Raw genomic sequence first — 17,547 nt, forward strand, 5'->3', positions numbered from 1 at the left:
CCTCAAAATCAATAAACTCGAGGAGGAGGTTTGAAAAGTCAGAATCCCTGGTGGAAAACGTTCTTGTGGGTTTTCCTTTCATCTGGGGACCACCTTAAATGTCTTCTCAGGCCGCCTGGTCTTGCATTACCATTTCAAAAAAGCCTCCCCATCCCATTAGTGGTCCATGAATCACAGTTTAGGAATTCCTGCTCAGCTGAGAACCAGAGGTGTTGTATCTGAAAGAGAGGGCAGGTCACTGCCTGCAGTTTTCCCTTTGCATTTAAATTGCTTCGCATTGTCCCTAAAACACCTTCAAGCATCCAAAAAAACATCCTGTCTGCAAAGAAATCACTCCTACACAAAAAATGTGAATCCCAAACCTCTCCTCTGGCATCCCTCTGCACACACATTCAGTGAGAGGACAGCCAAGGCTCCCCATGCCCAGCCAATTCCAAATATCTGCCTCAGCCATTAAAGAGAAACACAAAAAAATGGAGTCAAGTGGCTTCGCCAAGATTTTTAAAAATGTAGTGGCTGAACACAGAAATACCAGCACCAAACATGTAAACAAGTCAGATTTGATTATCTCTGAGTGAGTTCATTTAGGATTCGTTTTTCTCTCTCTTTTTTTTCCCAAGAGTTTGATAAATTAAGGGAATGTTTGGGCACCTATCAAGATACTTTTTTTTGTTCATATTAGCTTACACTAAATTAAAAAAACCCATGAAAAATCATAAAGCTCTTGAATTAATTTAACTGTTTTCCATTAGGAGAAGCACTAAACCTTAAAATACTAAAGAATCAAGAAACCCAGTCCTCTTTTGCATTTCTTACATTTTTCTTTCAGCTGTTGATGGCCAGAAAATACCAATTTCCCTGGGTCATAAATGCACAAAACACAGCACCAAGGGCCACACTCACATCAGAGGTGCTTTATCAAGTCCACCCTACTGAGTATCTGTAGCCATAATTCTCATTACATGCTTTATCTTGAACCACCTCATCCTTGTGAAGCCATTTACCTTTTCCCTACCAACTGATCAGAAGAGAATCAGTATTTTAAAACATAAATTTACTACCTAAGGAATAATTTAGAGAACACAGATCTATGGGGATATTATTAAATAAATATATATATATATATATATATATATATATTGGTTGGTTCAGTTAATTGCAGAATAGTTTGGGTTGGAAGGGAAAGGTCACCTGTTCCAACCCCCATGCCCTGGGCAGGGACACCTTCCTCTAGAGCAGCTATTGGTCTGAGTTATTCAACCAGGCACCGATTTTGGCTGTTTTTAAAATGTTCAGTGTGCCCTGCAGGATGAGTCCATGGGGAAAGGGAGAGCCTGGAGGGCACCGGGCACAGACTGGGCAGCCCTGGCTGCATCCCTGCCCTCATCCATTGCCCACTTCCACTGCTCACATCCATTTCCTTCATTGCGGTTCACATCCCTGCCTGCATCCCATGCCCTCATCCACTGTCTCATCCACTGCCCTCGTTGCTCTTCACATCTCTGCCCACATCCACTGCCTGCATCCCCTGCCCTCATCCCTGTCCATCCTCCCACCTGCACCATTGTCTGTTCACATCCCTGCCTGAATCCTTGCCCACCTTCCCTGTCCACATCCACTGCCCGCATTGCTGTCCACCTTCCCTTTCTGCATTCCTGTGCCCACTTCGAGTGCCCATGTCCCTCCCCACTTCCACTGACTGCATCCACAGCCCACACCACTGTTCACATCCCTGCCTGCATCCCTGTCCACATCTGTGCCCGCCTTCCCTGTCTGCATTCCTGCCCTCATCCACTGCCCACTTCCACTTCTTGCATCCTTCCCCACTTCCACTGGCTGTATTCCCCTGCCCACATCCCTGCCCACCTTCTCTGCCCACATCCACTGCCCTCACCACTGTTCACATCCCTGCCCACCTTACCTCTTATCTGTCTGCATTCCTGCCCACATCCACTGCCCATTTCCAGTGCCCGTATCCCTCCCCTCTTCCACTGCCTGCATCTCTGCCCGCATCCACTGTTCACATCCCTGTCTGCACCCCTGCCCACTTCCACTGCTTGCATCCTTCCCCACTTCCACTGTCTGCATCCCCTAACTGCATCCCTGCCCATCTTCGCTGCCCACACCACTGTTCACATCCCTGCCTGCATCCCTGCCCGCCCGTGCGCTGCCCACGAGATGGCAGCAATATGTTTATGAATAATGCAGCAGAGGCTGCAGCCCCATTTCGCATGCGGGAGCTGCAAAGCGCCGCTCGCTCGCTCGCTCCTTCAGCTGCAAAACAAAATAACATCGCTGGAGCCCCCTCCTCCCCTCCCCAACTGCACAAGCCTCTGTGAATTCGGCCAAAAAATAAAATAAAAAAAAACAATGGGGAAAAATAAGCTGCTCCTCTTTCAGGCTGCCCGGGTTGCTCTCTCGTTTTCCAAGGCTCAAGGTGCTTCCTCTGCCCTCACAGATCTGTCCAGCTCCTTGTGCTCAGCCGTGCTTCTGTCCCTGACAAAATTATGTCACACGCACATTAAGCATTAACTGCTGCTATGTTTTATTCCTGCAGCACAGAAAATGCCTGTGGCTCAAAATAAATATTTTCTTTCCTGATGGACAAATAACATCTGCACTGGTGAAAGCTGCAAGCGTGGCTGTCACGGGCTAAATGATTCAGATAATTCCTTGAGAAGCACATGTGTATGGGCACACACAGGCAATCGTACCTATCACAGGCACTCACGTGTCAGCACTTGGATTTGCCAAGAGATGGGCTCTTAAAAAGCATAGTGAGCTATTCAAAACATCACTTTCAGCAGACAGACTTCTACAACACATAATGTCAGATTAGGGGAATACAGACCGTGTGTTTTTAAAATCAGCCTGGTTTCATGGAAAATTTAGGCTTGACTTTCAATTGGATTTTGGAGTTCTGCAGCTTTTAGGGAGATCATGGCCTGCAGTGGGTACCACATAGAGGTGATGTGCAATGCCACAGGCAGCACCAAAACAGCACCCTGCTCAGGGCAGCTTCTGCTCCAGCCAGGCTTTCAAGCCTTTCCAAGGCCTCCATGAGTTGTTATATATATATAAAAGTTATTTATATATAATATATAAATATTTTATATAAATATATAAACATATAAAATATATAAATATAAAAATGTTATATATAAATACCTATATAAAAGTTTTATATATATAATATACATATACACACATATATATTATATATATATAAAGTTACACTTTTCAAAAGATTTTTTTTTCCTGAATTTTTTTTTTAGGACAATTATCAGAAAAAAAATAAAAGTACATGCCTAGGTAAGATCATATATACATATCTACAAATCAACCAAAGCTGTCTTGAGAATTTTGAATCTCATTTCATGAAGCCGTCTATAACAAAATATTGCTTATCAGGAGTGGAACTCACTATTGCTAAAAGGAACAACTTTGTCACATGATTGAAAAAAGTGGTAATTAGGATTTCAATTTTTTCTTTCAATAATAATAACAACAAAACACAAGCTTTCTGATTCAGTAGCCACAAAATACACAAGGCCTTTTGGACATAACTGAGGGGTTTGTTTTACCCCAAAGCAGACTCAGTAAGGGAGAGAAATAGATTAACTATAATTTTATGGCACCTCTAACTTAACTGCTTGGTTTGTCCTTTTTATGAATAAAGTTGCTATTCCTTGAAATTCCATTACAGAGGTTGAAGACTCAGTTTCCCAAACCTTTTAAATGCACAGTGCTGTCAGTTGAATGCCCTCCTATTGATTGCTTCTCTATTTCCAAATTGATTATAGCTAGAATATTGAAATATCAAAATATTTAAGTATTTTTGTATGTTATATAAAAGCTTTTTTCATTTTTGTTAAGGTTTACTATGCAAATGAAGCCAAAATCCTTACAGTTTTTATTTTCCTGTCCTTGTGTAAATCTTTGCTTGTATCACTCTTTCTGTCACATTTTTTGGGGGGGGAAACTGTCTTTATTACCTGATATTCCTTAGAACATGAATCACATCAAGAATTTTTCTGTGTCCATTACTGAGCAATCTGAATTCCAGTTCATTTCCATATGTTCTCCTTGGGCTAACATGAGTCAAACCAGATTGAAAAGAGAGACACTGGTGAGAAAAGCCTGACCATTTCTCACCCAACATTTCTGAAACAAGGGTAGAACTGTATATTCCAGAGTGCTCCAGTTACCAGGCTCTTCTTATTCTCAATTAGAAAAGGATCTTTTCCTTTCCCAGCTGATTTTTTGCCTGTTGTGCTCTTCACTAACCAGGGATACCTCAACACCAAGATCAGCTACTGTCAACACAGGTGAAGTGGTTACAGTTAAATCTGCCTTTTCCATACATAAAAAATAAATTAAATAACAGAAAGAAAAAAATTTCCAAGGATTGGTGAAGGTCTAGCCTCATCATCACCTTAAAGTATCATATTAAAGTCTTTAGAAGCCAAAGTGACTTCTTAATTTTATAAAGTTTAAAATGCATATTGTGTGCAATTTTCTATTTCCTGCAAAATTTTCCTCACAATCAAGTCTGGTTTTCCTCTTTCACTATGTACTAGCACTCTTACTTTTCTGTTTTGATCATCAAAAAAAATACATTAAAACTTACAAGATGTTCAATATGAAGGAAGAAAAGAACAACTAAATACATGGAAAAAAAAAACATTAATGAGTTTTGTTTGATTTAGGTTACAAGAAAATAGTAGACATGTTGAGAAGTCAGAAGATTATCCGCATTCACTGATTACTGAATACTGATCACAGGTTTTACTGAATATTTTGCCAAGAGCTTTGCTAGTAAGGTCATGAACAAGCCAGCTAGAAGAGAGAACCAGAACCACAACTGGGAGGCTGCGCCACATTGCTGTGTTCAAGATCTCCCACTTATGACAATAAAAAGTGTACTTATATAAAATTAAGAGAATGGTTTGGATTGGAAGGGACCTTAACTGGTCTCATTCCACGGGCAGGGACATCTCCCACTCCAAGTTCCATCCAACCTGGCCTTGGACACTTTTTGGGATGGAGTAGCCACAGCTTTCCTGAGCACCCTGTGCCAGGGCCTCCCTACCCTCACAGGGAAGAATTCTTTCCCAATATCACATCTAAACCTGCCCTCTGGCAGTGGGAAACAATTTCCATTTGTCCTGGAACTCCAGGTGCCCACAGTGGAGGTCCCACACTTCTTTTGAAGATGAAGACCATTTCTTGATTTTGTGTTTTTCTAAAACCCTCATTTTGTTACTTAAAGAACCTCTTTCTGATACCACCTAATGACTGTGTGATGTGGCCAAGTCTTTTAATAAGGCAACAACATATTCAGGTCTCTGGGAGAGAAATTAAACCCCAGCCACAGCATTGAGGTCCAGAAGTGGACAAAATGGTGTTCTGAGATCACAAGAGGTCCATCAAATGCACAGCAGATTTAAATCCAGCAAAGGCTCCTGCACAACTGGGAGCTGAAAGCAAGAGCCCTCTCAGGCTCAGGAAATGGGACTAACTCTGGGATAGGATTTAGGTGGGAACAAACAGCTGCTGATAAGGACCACCACAAGCCTGCAAGGTGGCTTTTTTAGATTTCCCTCCTCTGTGCAGCATTTATGTTCAAAAACACACAAAGAAACCCAAATACCAATCCCAGCCCGAGCCCCTCCACGTCGCACTCTCAGCGCTTCCTCTCGAGAGATCGTGGAAACAAAAATGATCCCTCCCATGGCAAAAAGCAGTGACTTAAACCATTCCTGGGAGGCATCCAGACACTATCCTGATCCTATAGTATGTAGAACAAAATAGCTTATCATTCAGATTACTCGCTTGGACAAAGCTGGAGAGCCTCAAGGACAAGGGAGTTACCCCGGATCAGCGCCATAAATGTTATTATATATGAAACAGCTGCAAGATAAATTCTTTCATATTACACATAGGTGCAGTTGTACTTTCAGCTGTCTCGCTGGTGGAATACTGTAGGTCTTATGCAGCTTTCTCTGTGTGTAAAATATACATCTTAGTTGTGTAGGATTGAGTGACCCCTTACAGCTGCGGTGCATTGAAACACAAAATGGTATCACACCACATCTGCGGCAAGAGCCCAGCCATAGAACTCCAGAAATTCCTCATATGAAACCTTCCTAAAAGCGAACTCGGTGGACAGGGTAAAATTATGACTAAAGAAACCAAAAAATGCCTGTTAGTTAAATGAATGGTGCCATTAAGAGAACAAAGCAGCTTCATTGATTCATAAATATGCTGCTTGTGACCTTTTTTGTGCTTTTCACCTCTCTCCTATTTTTCCTTTCCTTTTTTGAATTATCTGAGAGAAATCTCCCAAAACCTCTTCAAGGAAGTAGTGTACAACCACAGGACTTTGTGCTAATGAACCCCCAGAATTAAAAATCCAGAGGTCAAGAGCACATCTTCCATGGAGTCTGGGCTGAATTTCAAATTAAAAGGCTGTTTGGCTTAGAGTAGAGGTTGAGTAAAACAGGGGGAAGAATAAGACCCAGTTGAAAAGTTTACTAAAAGTAGGAAATGTGGAATATTGGAAAAAAATCTGCAAATTACTGGTGTTTCAAACACCATATCAACACTGACTGAAAAGCAGCCCATTAAGTTATTTTCTTTTTTGATAACTCACATCAAAACACACCTACCCAGTATCAAACTAAGCCAAAAAAAAGGCAAGAGGAGAACAACAAAGTGGCACAGGCGCTGTTTCTGTTCCAGTTGCTGACTGACAACACTGCCATCCCTTAACATGGTTTTATTTAGTTATTACAACCATCTCTCTGTAAATGACACTTAGGATTATTTAAGATTATGTTGTAATCCTTTTAATCCTCAGTGCTTTAAATTTCAGGCTAAACACCAAAGAGCAAACTAGCACTTAGCAGAAATATTTAAAGCATGTGATTTGAACATAAATCTTCTTTTATTCGGCACTCCTCCGATGAAGACCTAGTGCATCACATCACTCAGGCAGCAAGAACAAACAGCACCGTGTCTCACTGCAAGCTGCTACCTCACCCCACACTATGGGAAGCTGCTTCTAACCAGGTCTTCTCCTTGGTGCCAGCTACACCATCAATAAAATAAATGAAAGGAAACCAGGAGGCTATAGTCTGTGAGATGTGCATATTTTCAGTTGCTGTTAAGGAAAAGTTGAGGGAAAAAAATACCCCCACATAATGTGTGCATCAAGAGCAGAAATAGATTGCATGCACAAATTGGATAGTGTGAGACAGATCAGACTTATCCTGTTAAAAAGGGAGTAGCTCAATTAAAACGAGAGGAGTAACACTGCTGAAAGCATCATGATCAAGACCAGAAACCCAAATCTTCCTGCCTGAATATCATTCACTTGCAGTTCCCTCTTTTATTTCTCCCTGCATCGATCATGTTTCCAATTAGTTTTTCTTTATGATACTCCTATGCTCCATCTTCTTACTGCTATCCATTAACTGTCATCTGCTTAGATTTTAAATCCAAGATTTCCTTCTTTTTCTTCAACCCTTCTTTTTCTTCAAAATTTCAATAGTCTTTTTCCACTTATGATCTATAATTCATGAACTCAAATTGAGCACCCTGGCTAAATCAAACTCAAAATTCTGCACCTACTCCTAATACAACACATTAGCACAAAGCAACGACTGAATGAGAAAAGAAGGTTTTATTAGAAAGTAATGAAACAGAACACCAACTATGTTTGGATGGGCTTTGAAGATATAATTATACTTATTTCTGATCATTTCAGAGTTAAGCAGCTAATGTATTTAATCAAACGGCAATGCAATGCATCTATATTTAGGTTGCAAAAAAAAAAAAAAAAGAAGAAAAAGCATTAAAGAAAGCCACCCATGTTGTTTTCATTTGAACAAACCTATGAATAAGTAGACACACAGTATCAATTTTATTCCCACCCACGAGGAATAAGTAGATCAGAAGTGTTTCCTGAAATATTCAGTTTCCAGGTACCAACTGACCTCTCTGCTTTCCAACTGGCCTTGGACTCCCTCCAGACTATCTCACAAATCTTCGCTCCCTCTGCAGTCCCCTTCCCACTCTATCTGCTCATGTAGCACCAGCCTTGTTCAGTCCCTTCCTTCCCCAAAATGTCACCACTACTGGTGCCAAAGCCTTCTCCTCTTTCGCTCCTACCATCTGGCACAATCTTCTTGTAGCTCTCTGTCTAAACAATGCTCCATCCCTTTTCAAAATGTGTCTTAACATATGTCCTTCCTCCCATGCTTCTACTTCTTAATGTCTCTCCCACTCACTTATTGGCTTGATGAAGACACATTTTAATGGGTTCAAACAGTAGTGCATGAGTTTCCTTTCTCACATTATTCTGATTCAGTTACACCTCACACAAACAGAAGTGAGAAGAAAAATGCATTGCAGAGCCCTCGTAGCACCAGTTTGGTAAATCAATAACAGAGCTTCGTTTGTCTTTACTTTGGAAATGTATTAGATCAAATGAATCACTGAAACGCATTTCCAAACGGGAATTTTGCTTACTGCAAAATGAGAAATAAACCCTAGAAGCTCAGAAGACCTGTCAGAGTGCTCAGGGGGTTGCAGGAGTGAAGGCTAAGGTTATACTTAATCACATTCCAAGTGAAAAAGCTGAAGATTGACAGCAAAAACCAAAATATTTATTCTAAAAATACCTAGGAAATGACAAAGCCCCAAGTGTTGTCTCAAGACAACCTGAAAGATGGGGGGGGTATAGAGGCTTAAGTCTTGCTGTCTTGGAAAAGAGGAATATTTCTAAATATTGCATGCGTCTGAGAAAGATGTCTAGAAAAATAAACCTTGAAAAAACCTCTGTAACACACAGCTGACCCAAAGAGATTTCTTTTTAAGAAGCCATGTACAGGCCCTTAGGGGTTTTTTTTTAATGTGTATTGGGTTTTTTTTCCTTCCATCCCAGACCCAGACAGAGTTGGTTCCTCCAGCATGTTTCATTGGTCATGATGCCAAAGGACTCTCTGGTAACTAACAGGATCCTGACCCTGACGTGTTCCCTTCTGCATCTCTCCCCGCTTTATTGCTTGTATTGTTAAACATTTTTAATGTTAGAACTCTGGGAAGCAACTTGGCTCACAGAGAATAATATTTTGATGTGGCTTGATGCAACATTTAGTGAAACAGAAAAAGACAACAAATCCTTTCTACTGATATTCATGGGAGCTGGATTATGTCCAAAACCTGAAGATGTTGCAATAAACTATTTTAGCCCCTAGATCCTGGAATGTTAACCTTGCAGTAATGCTTTTCCCCTCCTTTCATCTTCTTGGGCCTTGATCCTCCCTTTCAATTCAATGGGATTTGGACGAAGGAATTAAATAATATTATTTTCCATCAATGAAGAATAGTCCTGTGAGAAATACATGTCCTTCTCTGCTGGCCCTGACAGAGGCAAGCTTTTAAAAATCCTCCCCTCCCCTTGCAGGAGTGAACCTGGGTCATCACCGTCTGAGGACCCTGAGCAGCAATAAAAATAAACAGAGAAACCGCACTGCGCTGGAGCCGTGCTTGTATAAGCAGCTTGAAGAAGTTGTGTTTATGGAAGTCCTCTAGGTCAAGATTCTAGGCCTGAACCCAAAGCAATTACCTACTAAGTTTTAAAAACAAATTGAATATAGAGCATTAATCAATAAATCAACAGGTTCTCAAGTGTTCAGGAGACTCAGTCATCAGAAATCCTTCTCTTAGAAAAATAGTAAACCGATGCTGGATAAAGTGTTACACTACTTTACTGGTAAGAAAAAATGCTGTATTAAATCAGGATCTAGTTATTAAAACCAAGGAAATAAAGCCTACCTCTTCAGAGTCCAGACACAAATGAGCAGAGGAATGCTTTGCCTCTTACCTGAAAGACATTCTTTTTGCTGGATTTCTCTGAGGTCCACTCAATGTGAGCACCACACAAATCCACACACTCAGGTTTATATCCCGGCTTCTGGAGAGGAAAAGAAAAAAAAAAAATCAACATGAATATGGCCTGACTTTTCACAAATGGGGACAGTTATCAGATAAAACAAGAATAGATCAAGTTAAAGTGACAAGTTGTTGTAGCACAGCTGCTGGTATTACTGAAAAGAGCTCATTATATACCCTGGTATTGTTAAATAACCACTCTTGGGGTGTCTTAGTTCAGAAATAAGGTTCTTATATTAGAACATAATTTTAAAAACAATTAAATGGTTTAAAAAACAGTCTAGTGTAACACATAGTAGATCAAAACAAAATGCAGACACATGGACCAGCTATTTTCAATGCTTACTTTGCCAAACCTCTTGAAGAGTCATTGAGTTTAAAGGAAAAATTTTGTGGGTTTTCCAAATACAAATTTAAACTGATGCAACTGGAAAGGACAGAAATTAGACAAGAACATACATCGTATCTCTAAGAGAAGCTATCTCCTTTCTCCAAACAAATTATCATTTCTTGCTCCTAAAAAAAGAAGAAAAGGCTTCGAGGGCATGTGTGACACCCAGAACGAGCTCAGCACAAGGGCTGATACTTCTCAGGGTCAGTCCACGCATCCTGGAGTGACACAGCTCTGCCTCCCCTGCTCCTCCATATGGATACAAGGGATTCAAAGAGCAGATTTGTTTGCCTGTATCATTTACGTTGCTGGGAGTTGGTGTAAAGCACAATAATCCTCATTTGCCATCGAAGCTCCTTCTCCAGGGACTCTGCCTGTGCAGCAGTTCTGGCAAAGCCCCTGTAGTTCAGAGGAGGCTTTGTAGATAGGGTTGTTTCACATCCTACTCAACAGTAAAAATACTAGTGCTAAAGTAAAAAGCACCACTAACTCCCTTTTGGGTAGGGGATGGAGTGATATCCACATAATTTAATTAATCAGCTTGATGCAACTGTTTTCTCTGCTGCTCTGCAGCCATAGTTACCCTAAAAATGTCATTAGTGATACAGAAAACAGAAAATTTATGGAGTTAAGAGTGGCCAGTCCAGCCCCAGCCACAGAGTCAGCTTTCCAAAAACTACTCACTGGATTTCTCTGATGTTGATATTAAAGGCTAAAATATGTGAGTTCTCCAGGATGCCTTTGAGATGGGAGGAAGAGAACCTATTTAGGTTAAAAAAAGCAAAGAGATCCTGGTCAAGTGATTTGCAGGCCTAGTATCTGGAAGTGTTCAGTTCTGGGATTGCAATTATGTTCTCCATTTGCCAAACCATAAAACCACAATGGTTAAGCTCCACTGCAACTGACAGTCCTGTGTGCCTTTGTTCCTTTTTTTTTATTATTATTAATTTTTTTAATAGAAGAAATATACTCTTCAAAACTGAAGGATGTTCTTGTGGTCAAACCACTGGAAGAGAAGAACTTGGATTTCTTTTTCCCCACCTCTGCCTCAAATTTCCTGCCTGGCCTCTGACAAGAGTTTAGTCTTTCCAATTTTTTAATAGCAGATCAAAACTGCAGCATTGAGACTTGATTTTGCAAAAACAAAAAAAAAAATATTGGGAAATTTAATTAGCTAATATTTGCATGGCAAAAATTATGAAGTTGGAATAAAACCCCAGGCACTGATATATTAATGCAAATAAATATTCAAATTGTGGAGGAAATGAATGAGTTCTCAATACTCCAATACTTTTATAAATAGGGCTATGAGGTTTAGATCATCTCCAGGACTCCATGCAATGCCCAGATCTGCACCACACAGGCAGCTCTGCAACCCATCAGGAACACACAAGACAGGCTTCTCAAAGTGGGCAATCTTGCTCTCTTTGAAAAAAGATTACCCACATGGATAGTTTCAGTTGGAAAATGCTTTCACAAAGAGGGGCAGCTTTATTCCACCAGCAGAAAGAGTTGAGAAATTTTGGAAACACATTATGAGATTAAAAGAAGAGATTAACATGTAGACAAAGAAACAGAAATAGTTTTTTGATAGGGAACATTACTGGGCTACAGAATATTTTCCTCAGGAAAACTGCTATGAACAGTGAAGGGAGGAAAAAACAAAAGCCTAGAGAGGTGTTGGAGGAAAACGGAACAGTGAACTCAGTGTTATCACGAATTTCTATTATTGTACAAAATATATGCAACAGCAGAAGCTGGACCCTCCTGTGCACCCAGTGAACACACAGTGAACTTTTGCTGCTGTTGGAGTACTCCGGAGTTTGTTTACAGCTCTGATTTTGTAACAAGCAGAAGAAAAGTACAAGCATGTGCATCTCCCTCTCCAGAAAGGATGGGATGCAGGCTTGTGGTGTGGGAAAGATGAAGAGGCTTCTGCTATGTGCAATAATGATTTGAGTCAGCCTCTTTCTCTGGGGGAAATAAATATGAATTGAGCAACCTGGTCTAGTGGAAGGGTTTCCTCCCCACAGCAGGGGAGTGGAACAAAATGATCTTTAAGGTCCCTTCCAACCCAAACTCTGATTCTATGAAAACATATCCTTTGGAGAATTTATCAGTTCTGACCACAATGTGTCTGTGAACTCACGAGCATGGCATAAAACGTGAAGCTTCTGATGAAAACGTCATGTTAAATCATTCACAGAATTACCAGGTTGGAAGAGATCTACAAGATCATCCAGTCCAACCCAGCCCCAACACCCCAACTAAACCCTGGCACCCAGTGCCACATGCAGGCTTTGTTAAACACACCCAGGGATGGGGACTCCACCAGCTCCCTGGGCAGCCATTCCAGAACTTTATCACTCTTTCCATAAAAATCTTTTTCCTAATATCCAACCTACATTTCCCTTGGTGCAGCTTGAGGCTGTGTGCTCTGGCTCTGTCAGTTTTGGAGAATGAGCTCAGCCCCAGGTGAGCACAGGCGCCTTTCAGGAGCTGCAGAGAGTGATGAGGGCACCCCTGAGTCTCCTTTTCTCCAGGCTGAGCACCCCCAACTCCCTTTTCCCATTGAGCCTGAAACCACCCATCACTGTTCTGCCGCACACCTGGGGAGCACACACTGAAACCCATCAGAACTCCAGAAAATGTACAAAAAATGTACATTAATTTGGCCTAAAAATTTGCCTGCTACAGAGCTGGCTTCCCAGGTTATGCAACACCCAGAGACCCTGGGAGAGAGCAAGTTAAGGTGACTGTAAGCCTGGGCTCTGCACGTCCTTGCTTTGTGCTCTGCAGTCAGAGCAATTATGTTATATCAATGTTGTTGCAGGGGGTTATGCTGTAAATTGATACAAGTGTCTGCTAAGATGAAATCTTCCTAAACATGAATATGGATTTCAGCAGCATTTTCACTCACTAAATTACTTTGCAGATGGGCTAATAACCTGAGGTTAAAATAACCTCTGTTGAATAAACTATCTGAGGGAATAAACTGACTACATTTTCTTGGTCAGAAAGACCAACTGATGATAGAATTAAATGCTGTTAAGGAAGAATGGAGCTGTGATTCATTTAGATCACAGTGTCCTTAATTTAAAATAAAGACTTAGTCAAATTCGTAAGAATGGTTAAACAAAAAACAAACAAAAGAAAAGTGTATTAAAGCCAGGACTGCAAAAAAAAAAAAAAAATCAAGGCAGCAGCAAAAGCTAATGATTTAGCTACATGGGATGCAAACTTGCATTTTCAGTAGTATTTGTAAACAATCTCATTTTCTGAATCTCTCCTCTGTGTGCTTTAATTGCTGTGCTCTATTACTTCCAATAACTCCAGATTTTGTCACCAACTTCACCAGAAAGCAAAGCAATGGATCCCAGTCCTCTCCATGCAAAGCAACAGCAAAGTTGCCACAATGAGTCCTGCACCTACAATTGTACCCAGGAACAGCAAACCTTTTAAACATTGCCAGTTCTTTGATTAAAACATTACTAAAGATTTAGACAAATAGAATTTTAGATCACCTCTAAATGCTATTTAGTCCCATCATCATGAAAAGAGGTATTAGAGGTGCTCTCATTTCTCTCTCTCATGCTGCCTTTGTTTTGTGAAATATCACTCCTCTTTTAATGATGCTGTCTTAGTCTAAATTTTTGCTCCAAGTACAGTATTTAATAATTAATAATTAATGAATTAATATCTTTAGAACACAAAGGAACTTTAATCTTTTTGTTAAGTCACATCATTTTCCAGCTAACAATAAAAATGCTTTGTTATATTTCATACTATTTTGGATGAACATAGCTTCTCTTACATTATTTAATTAATGGCTGAGTTCCCCTTTTTCCAAAGTAAACAAAACCTGGAAAAATAAAATCAGTAAACAAATGGCTTCTAATGAATCCTCTTTTTTTTTTTGTATTAGTCCCTTTCCAGTATTAAAATTATATCTGGTTAAGTGGTTTACAAAGGAAATAAGCAGCACTGCATTTACTTTATCAGATGAGATAAGCACGGCAGTTTAGCTTTTTTTGACATGCAAAATTTGAGTTCAGGAAATTGAGTTACAAGATTATGAACACTGACAGCTCTTGTTGTTTTCAAGCTTTACCTAATTTGCTTATTTACTGCTGCATTTAAGTTTGATGCAACAGACAGAAAATGTAACTTTAGCAGATTTTTCTCACCTAGTGAACATTGAGTTCACAGCCTCAACATTCAAATCTAGCATGGAATAAAACAAAAAAAAAATTTTTGCCCTCCCCAGAATGAGAAAAATACAGGTTCAATATGTGTGTGTTCTTCCTAACACAGGAGATTTTTATCTCACTGATAAAATGAGCACTGGTGGTGACTGAGCCTTCAGGGAAAGGGACTGACCTCTCACAAGGTCCCGTTTCATAACCCACCATCACTTTTTTAGTCAAATCATTTGAGATCTGGGCCAAAAACCCCATTCTCCAGGCAGGTCTAGTTTAGTATCCAAATCCCTGAAGAGCTAATGGGGATTTTAACCATGTTGAGGAGTCTCGGAGCACAGTCAAGCCTCCTGTGTGTTAAATTTCCACCAGTTCATTTATCTCCTGAAACTTGGGTAAGGACTTGCAAAGCGAGGGGAGAGATAGCAGATAGAGGTGCAAGACACTTAGTAAATTATACTAATAGTTCTAATAAGTTCACCTTAGACATTTTTCTTTTTCCTAATAAAATAAAAGTCAACTTTGAGGAAAAGAGGTGATTCTGAAAAAAAAAAAAATAAGCTTTTCTTTTTTCATGGCTGCGGAGAAGTTGTATTTTCCTGCTGGACTAGCACAAACACAAGCAAGAAGTGCCAGATTTCATCCTTTATTTATGTGTATTGTTTCATATCTTAGTTCTGGGGTTCTTTTTCTACAAAGCTCAGAAAACGTGAGGCATGAAAAGGTGCTCTTCAAGGCTGATTTTATGACAGGTGGCATTGATAGACCTAGGATTTCTAGAAGAATGGTCTGCATCACCTGCCACAGGAAAAATAACTTATTGTTTGTGACTCCTGCCAAAGAGAGCACCTTTGCGGCCGCCCATCAAGCCAATGAGATTTGGCAGGTTCGATCAGGCCTTGAGAGCCTTTCACAACAGGGCTTTGTCAAACCCGTCCCTTCACTGCCCACAGTGTCACGGAGCCCCCAAATTCCCCTCCTGCTGCCCACGCTGAGGTTTGGCTGTGCCCAGCACCGAGGGGATGCGCGCCGCCACCGCTCGCGCAGCGGAGCCACCACGTGTGCCCAGATGGAGATCAGTGGCCTTTCCTTGGGGCACAATAAAAAGGTACTGCAAATTTCACTTTGTAGTAACTACAGGCTATAGAAATTGCATTAGCTGCATTAGATGGAGTCGTAGAAATATTCAGGGAGGTTAGCGGGATATGGTGGATGTCACATTTACACCGCGATAAAAAATCACTTTGCTAACTTATAATGTTTTCTGCTTTGGTAACACCCTATATTAAGGTGCCGCTTATAAATAATTTATTATTATTTATTAATGTATAAACCACTTTATAGGATGGTAGATAACAACTTAAATTCATGTATTAAAGATGCACATGCATGGTTTAATACAATTTACGCCTCACAATATCCTTTGCAACAGATTCTCATCGCATCATCTGTTCAGCATTTATTACTAATGCATTTTATAACATACTTTATAATACATTATTTGAGGAAGTAGCTGCATTTAGTGATCATTTTCATAAATAAGAATAAAGCATTTATAAGTGGCACCTTAATTTAAAGTGTTACCTTCACATTACTGGGTAGTCACTCACCATTTGTCTCACTTTGCAATTACTCTCGAAATGCACCTCTTAATAAAGGACATGCTGTGTCCTATTTCTTCACACACACTACATCTGATTAAGAGTTTATCAAGGCATTTTTCCTTCAGCTGCTTTCAAACCTTTGAAGTCGCCAGCTCAGTCTAAATTTGTCTTCTGTAAACACCAAACTTTTCAATATTGAAATAATAGTTGCCAGGAGACTGAGGATATTGGATGGTTGATTACCTACCAGGTTGGCCATGGCCGGCTGCTTGGACTCTTTGTAGAATTCCATTTTCCGAGCAGTAAGGACAATCCAGGAGGTGGACCAATTTTTCCTTACAAAGAATATTAAAAAAAAAAAAAAAACAAAAACAAGGAAAAAGAAAAAAAAATCTGTGAGGCATTAAATCAGGAGGTAAAATATATTTCATTTTTAGACATGGATTTTAATTATTAAAACATAATACATATTAATATATATATGTCAGAAACAAAAATGGTCTAAAGTCAACATTGTCGACAAACTTCCATCAACATTGATGGTATTGCACCACCCTAATTATACCCAAAATGTAACCTATCAAAGCTTGAAGGGCTTCTTTCTCCTCATTCACATTTTGAAGCCCATTTGTGTTTCTTTTCTGCCATGGTGTCAAATGAATACAGTGGGATTATTCACACATGCTCAAAGTTCACAAGAAGAGGACTCCGAAATAGCTGGTGCCCTTCTGGTACCTAATACTTAAAATAAAACTGAGAAGGAAAAATGTTGATCTGACTACACAGAGCTCAGTAACAGGTCTATTTTGAAAGGTCCCAAATGCTGTCTCCTTTCCCCAAATTAAAAGTTTGCATGAGTGCAAGGAAGATAAGAGAAATATCTCAGTAAGGTTTGAGTAACCATTAAATATCAAGAGTTCATGGTACAGCCCTAGAGAACTGACAAACTGTTGGGGCTAGGGAGAAGTAAAAATACACATGGACATGTGAAAGAATGACCCCTGATGCAGAAAAACATGATATTCAACTCAGAGGAAAATGCTATTATATATGTTATCTATACCAGCTTTCAAACCACTACACAACCATAAATCTGATCTGATAAAAAGCTATTTTTAGATCAACAGCTCAAGTTTACCTTTTGAATTTAGGGGTCATAACATCTGGTATTTACAGGAAAGCTCATAAACCCACTATTGATCTGCTTCACACGGTGAATATGAGTTGTCTATTGGTAAGCACCACTTCAGACCTTCATTATTTTTCTCTATTTTTTCTTTCCATTTAAAAGAGATCTTGTAAGTGCACAAAGGTGTAAGTGGTCAAGCGTGCTGTGTGCAGATTTAAACAAACTTTCCTATGAGCTGGATAGGCTGGATGAACATGGATTACC

The 17,547-nt window shown here is 40.0% G+C and overlaps 1 protein-coding gene across 1 annotated transcript in view; it reads right to left on the reverse strand.

Annotated features, from left to right (window-relative positions):
* ARHGAP15 (Rho GTPase activating protein 15) overlaps window positions 1–17,547 on the reverse strand; it is a 321,279-nt gene that overhangs the window by 252,411 nt on the left and 51,321 nt on the right. Inside the window, exons 5-6 of the mRNA XM_005491382.3 lie at window positions 16,402–16,489; window positions 9,893–9,982 (exon numbers count right to left, since the gene is read on the reverse strand). Of these exons, the coding sequence (XP_005491439.2) occupies window positions 9,893–9,982; window positions 16,402–16,489 (178 nt within the window). The remainder of the gene's footprint in view (window positions 1–9,892; window positions 9,983–16,401; window positions 16,490–17,547) is intronic.

This window comes from Zonotrichia albicollis, chromosome 10 (genome assembly GCF_047830755.1).
Source record: "Zonotrichia albicollis isolate bZonAlb1 chromosome 10, bZonAlb1.hap1, whole genome shotgun sequence".
NCBI classification, from domain to species: Eukaryota; Metazoa; Chordata; class Aves; order Passeriformes; family Passerellidae; genus Zonotrichia; species Zonotrichia albicollis.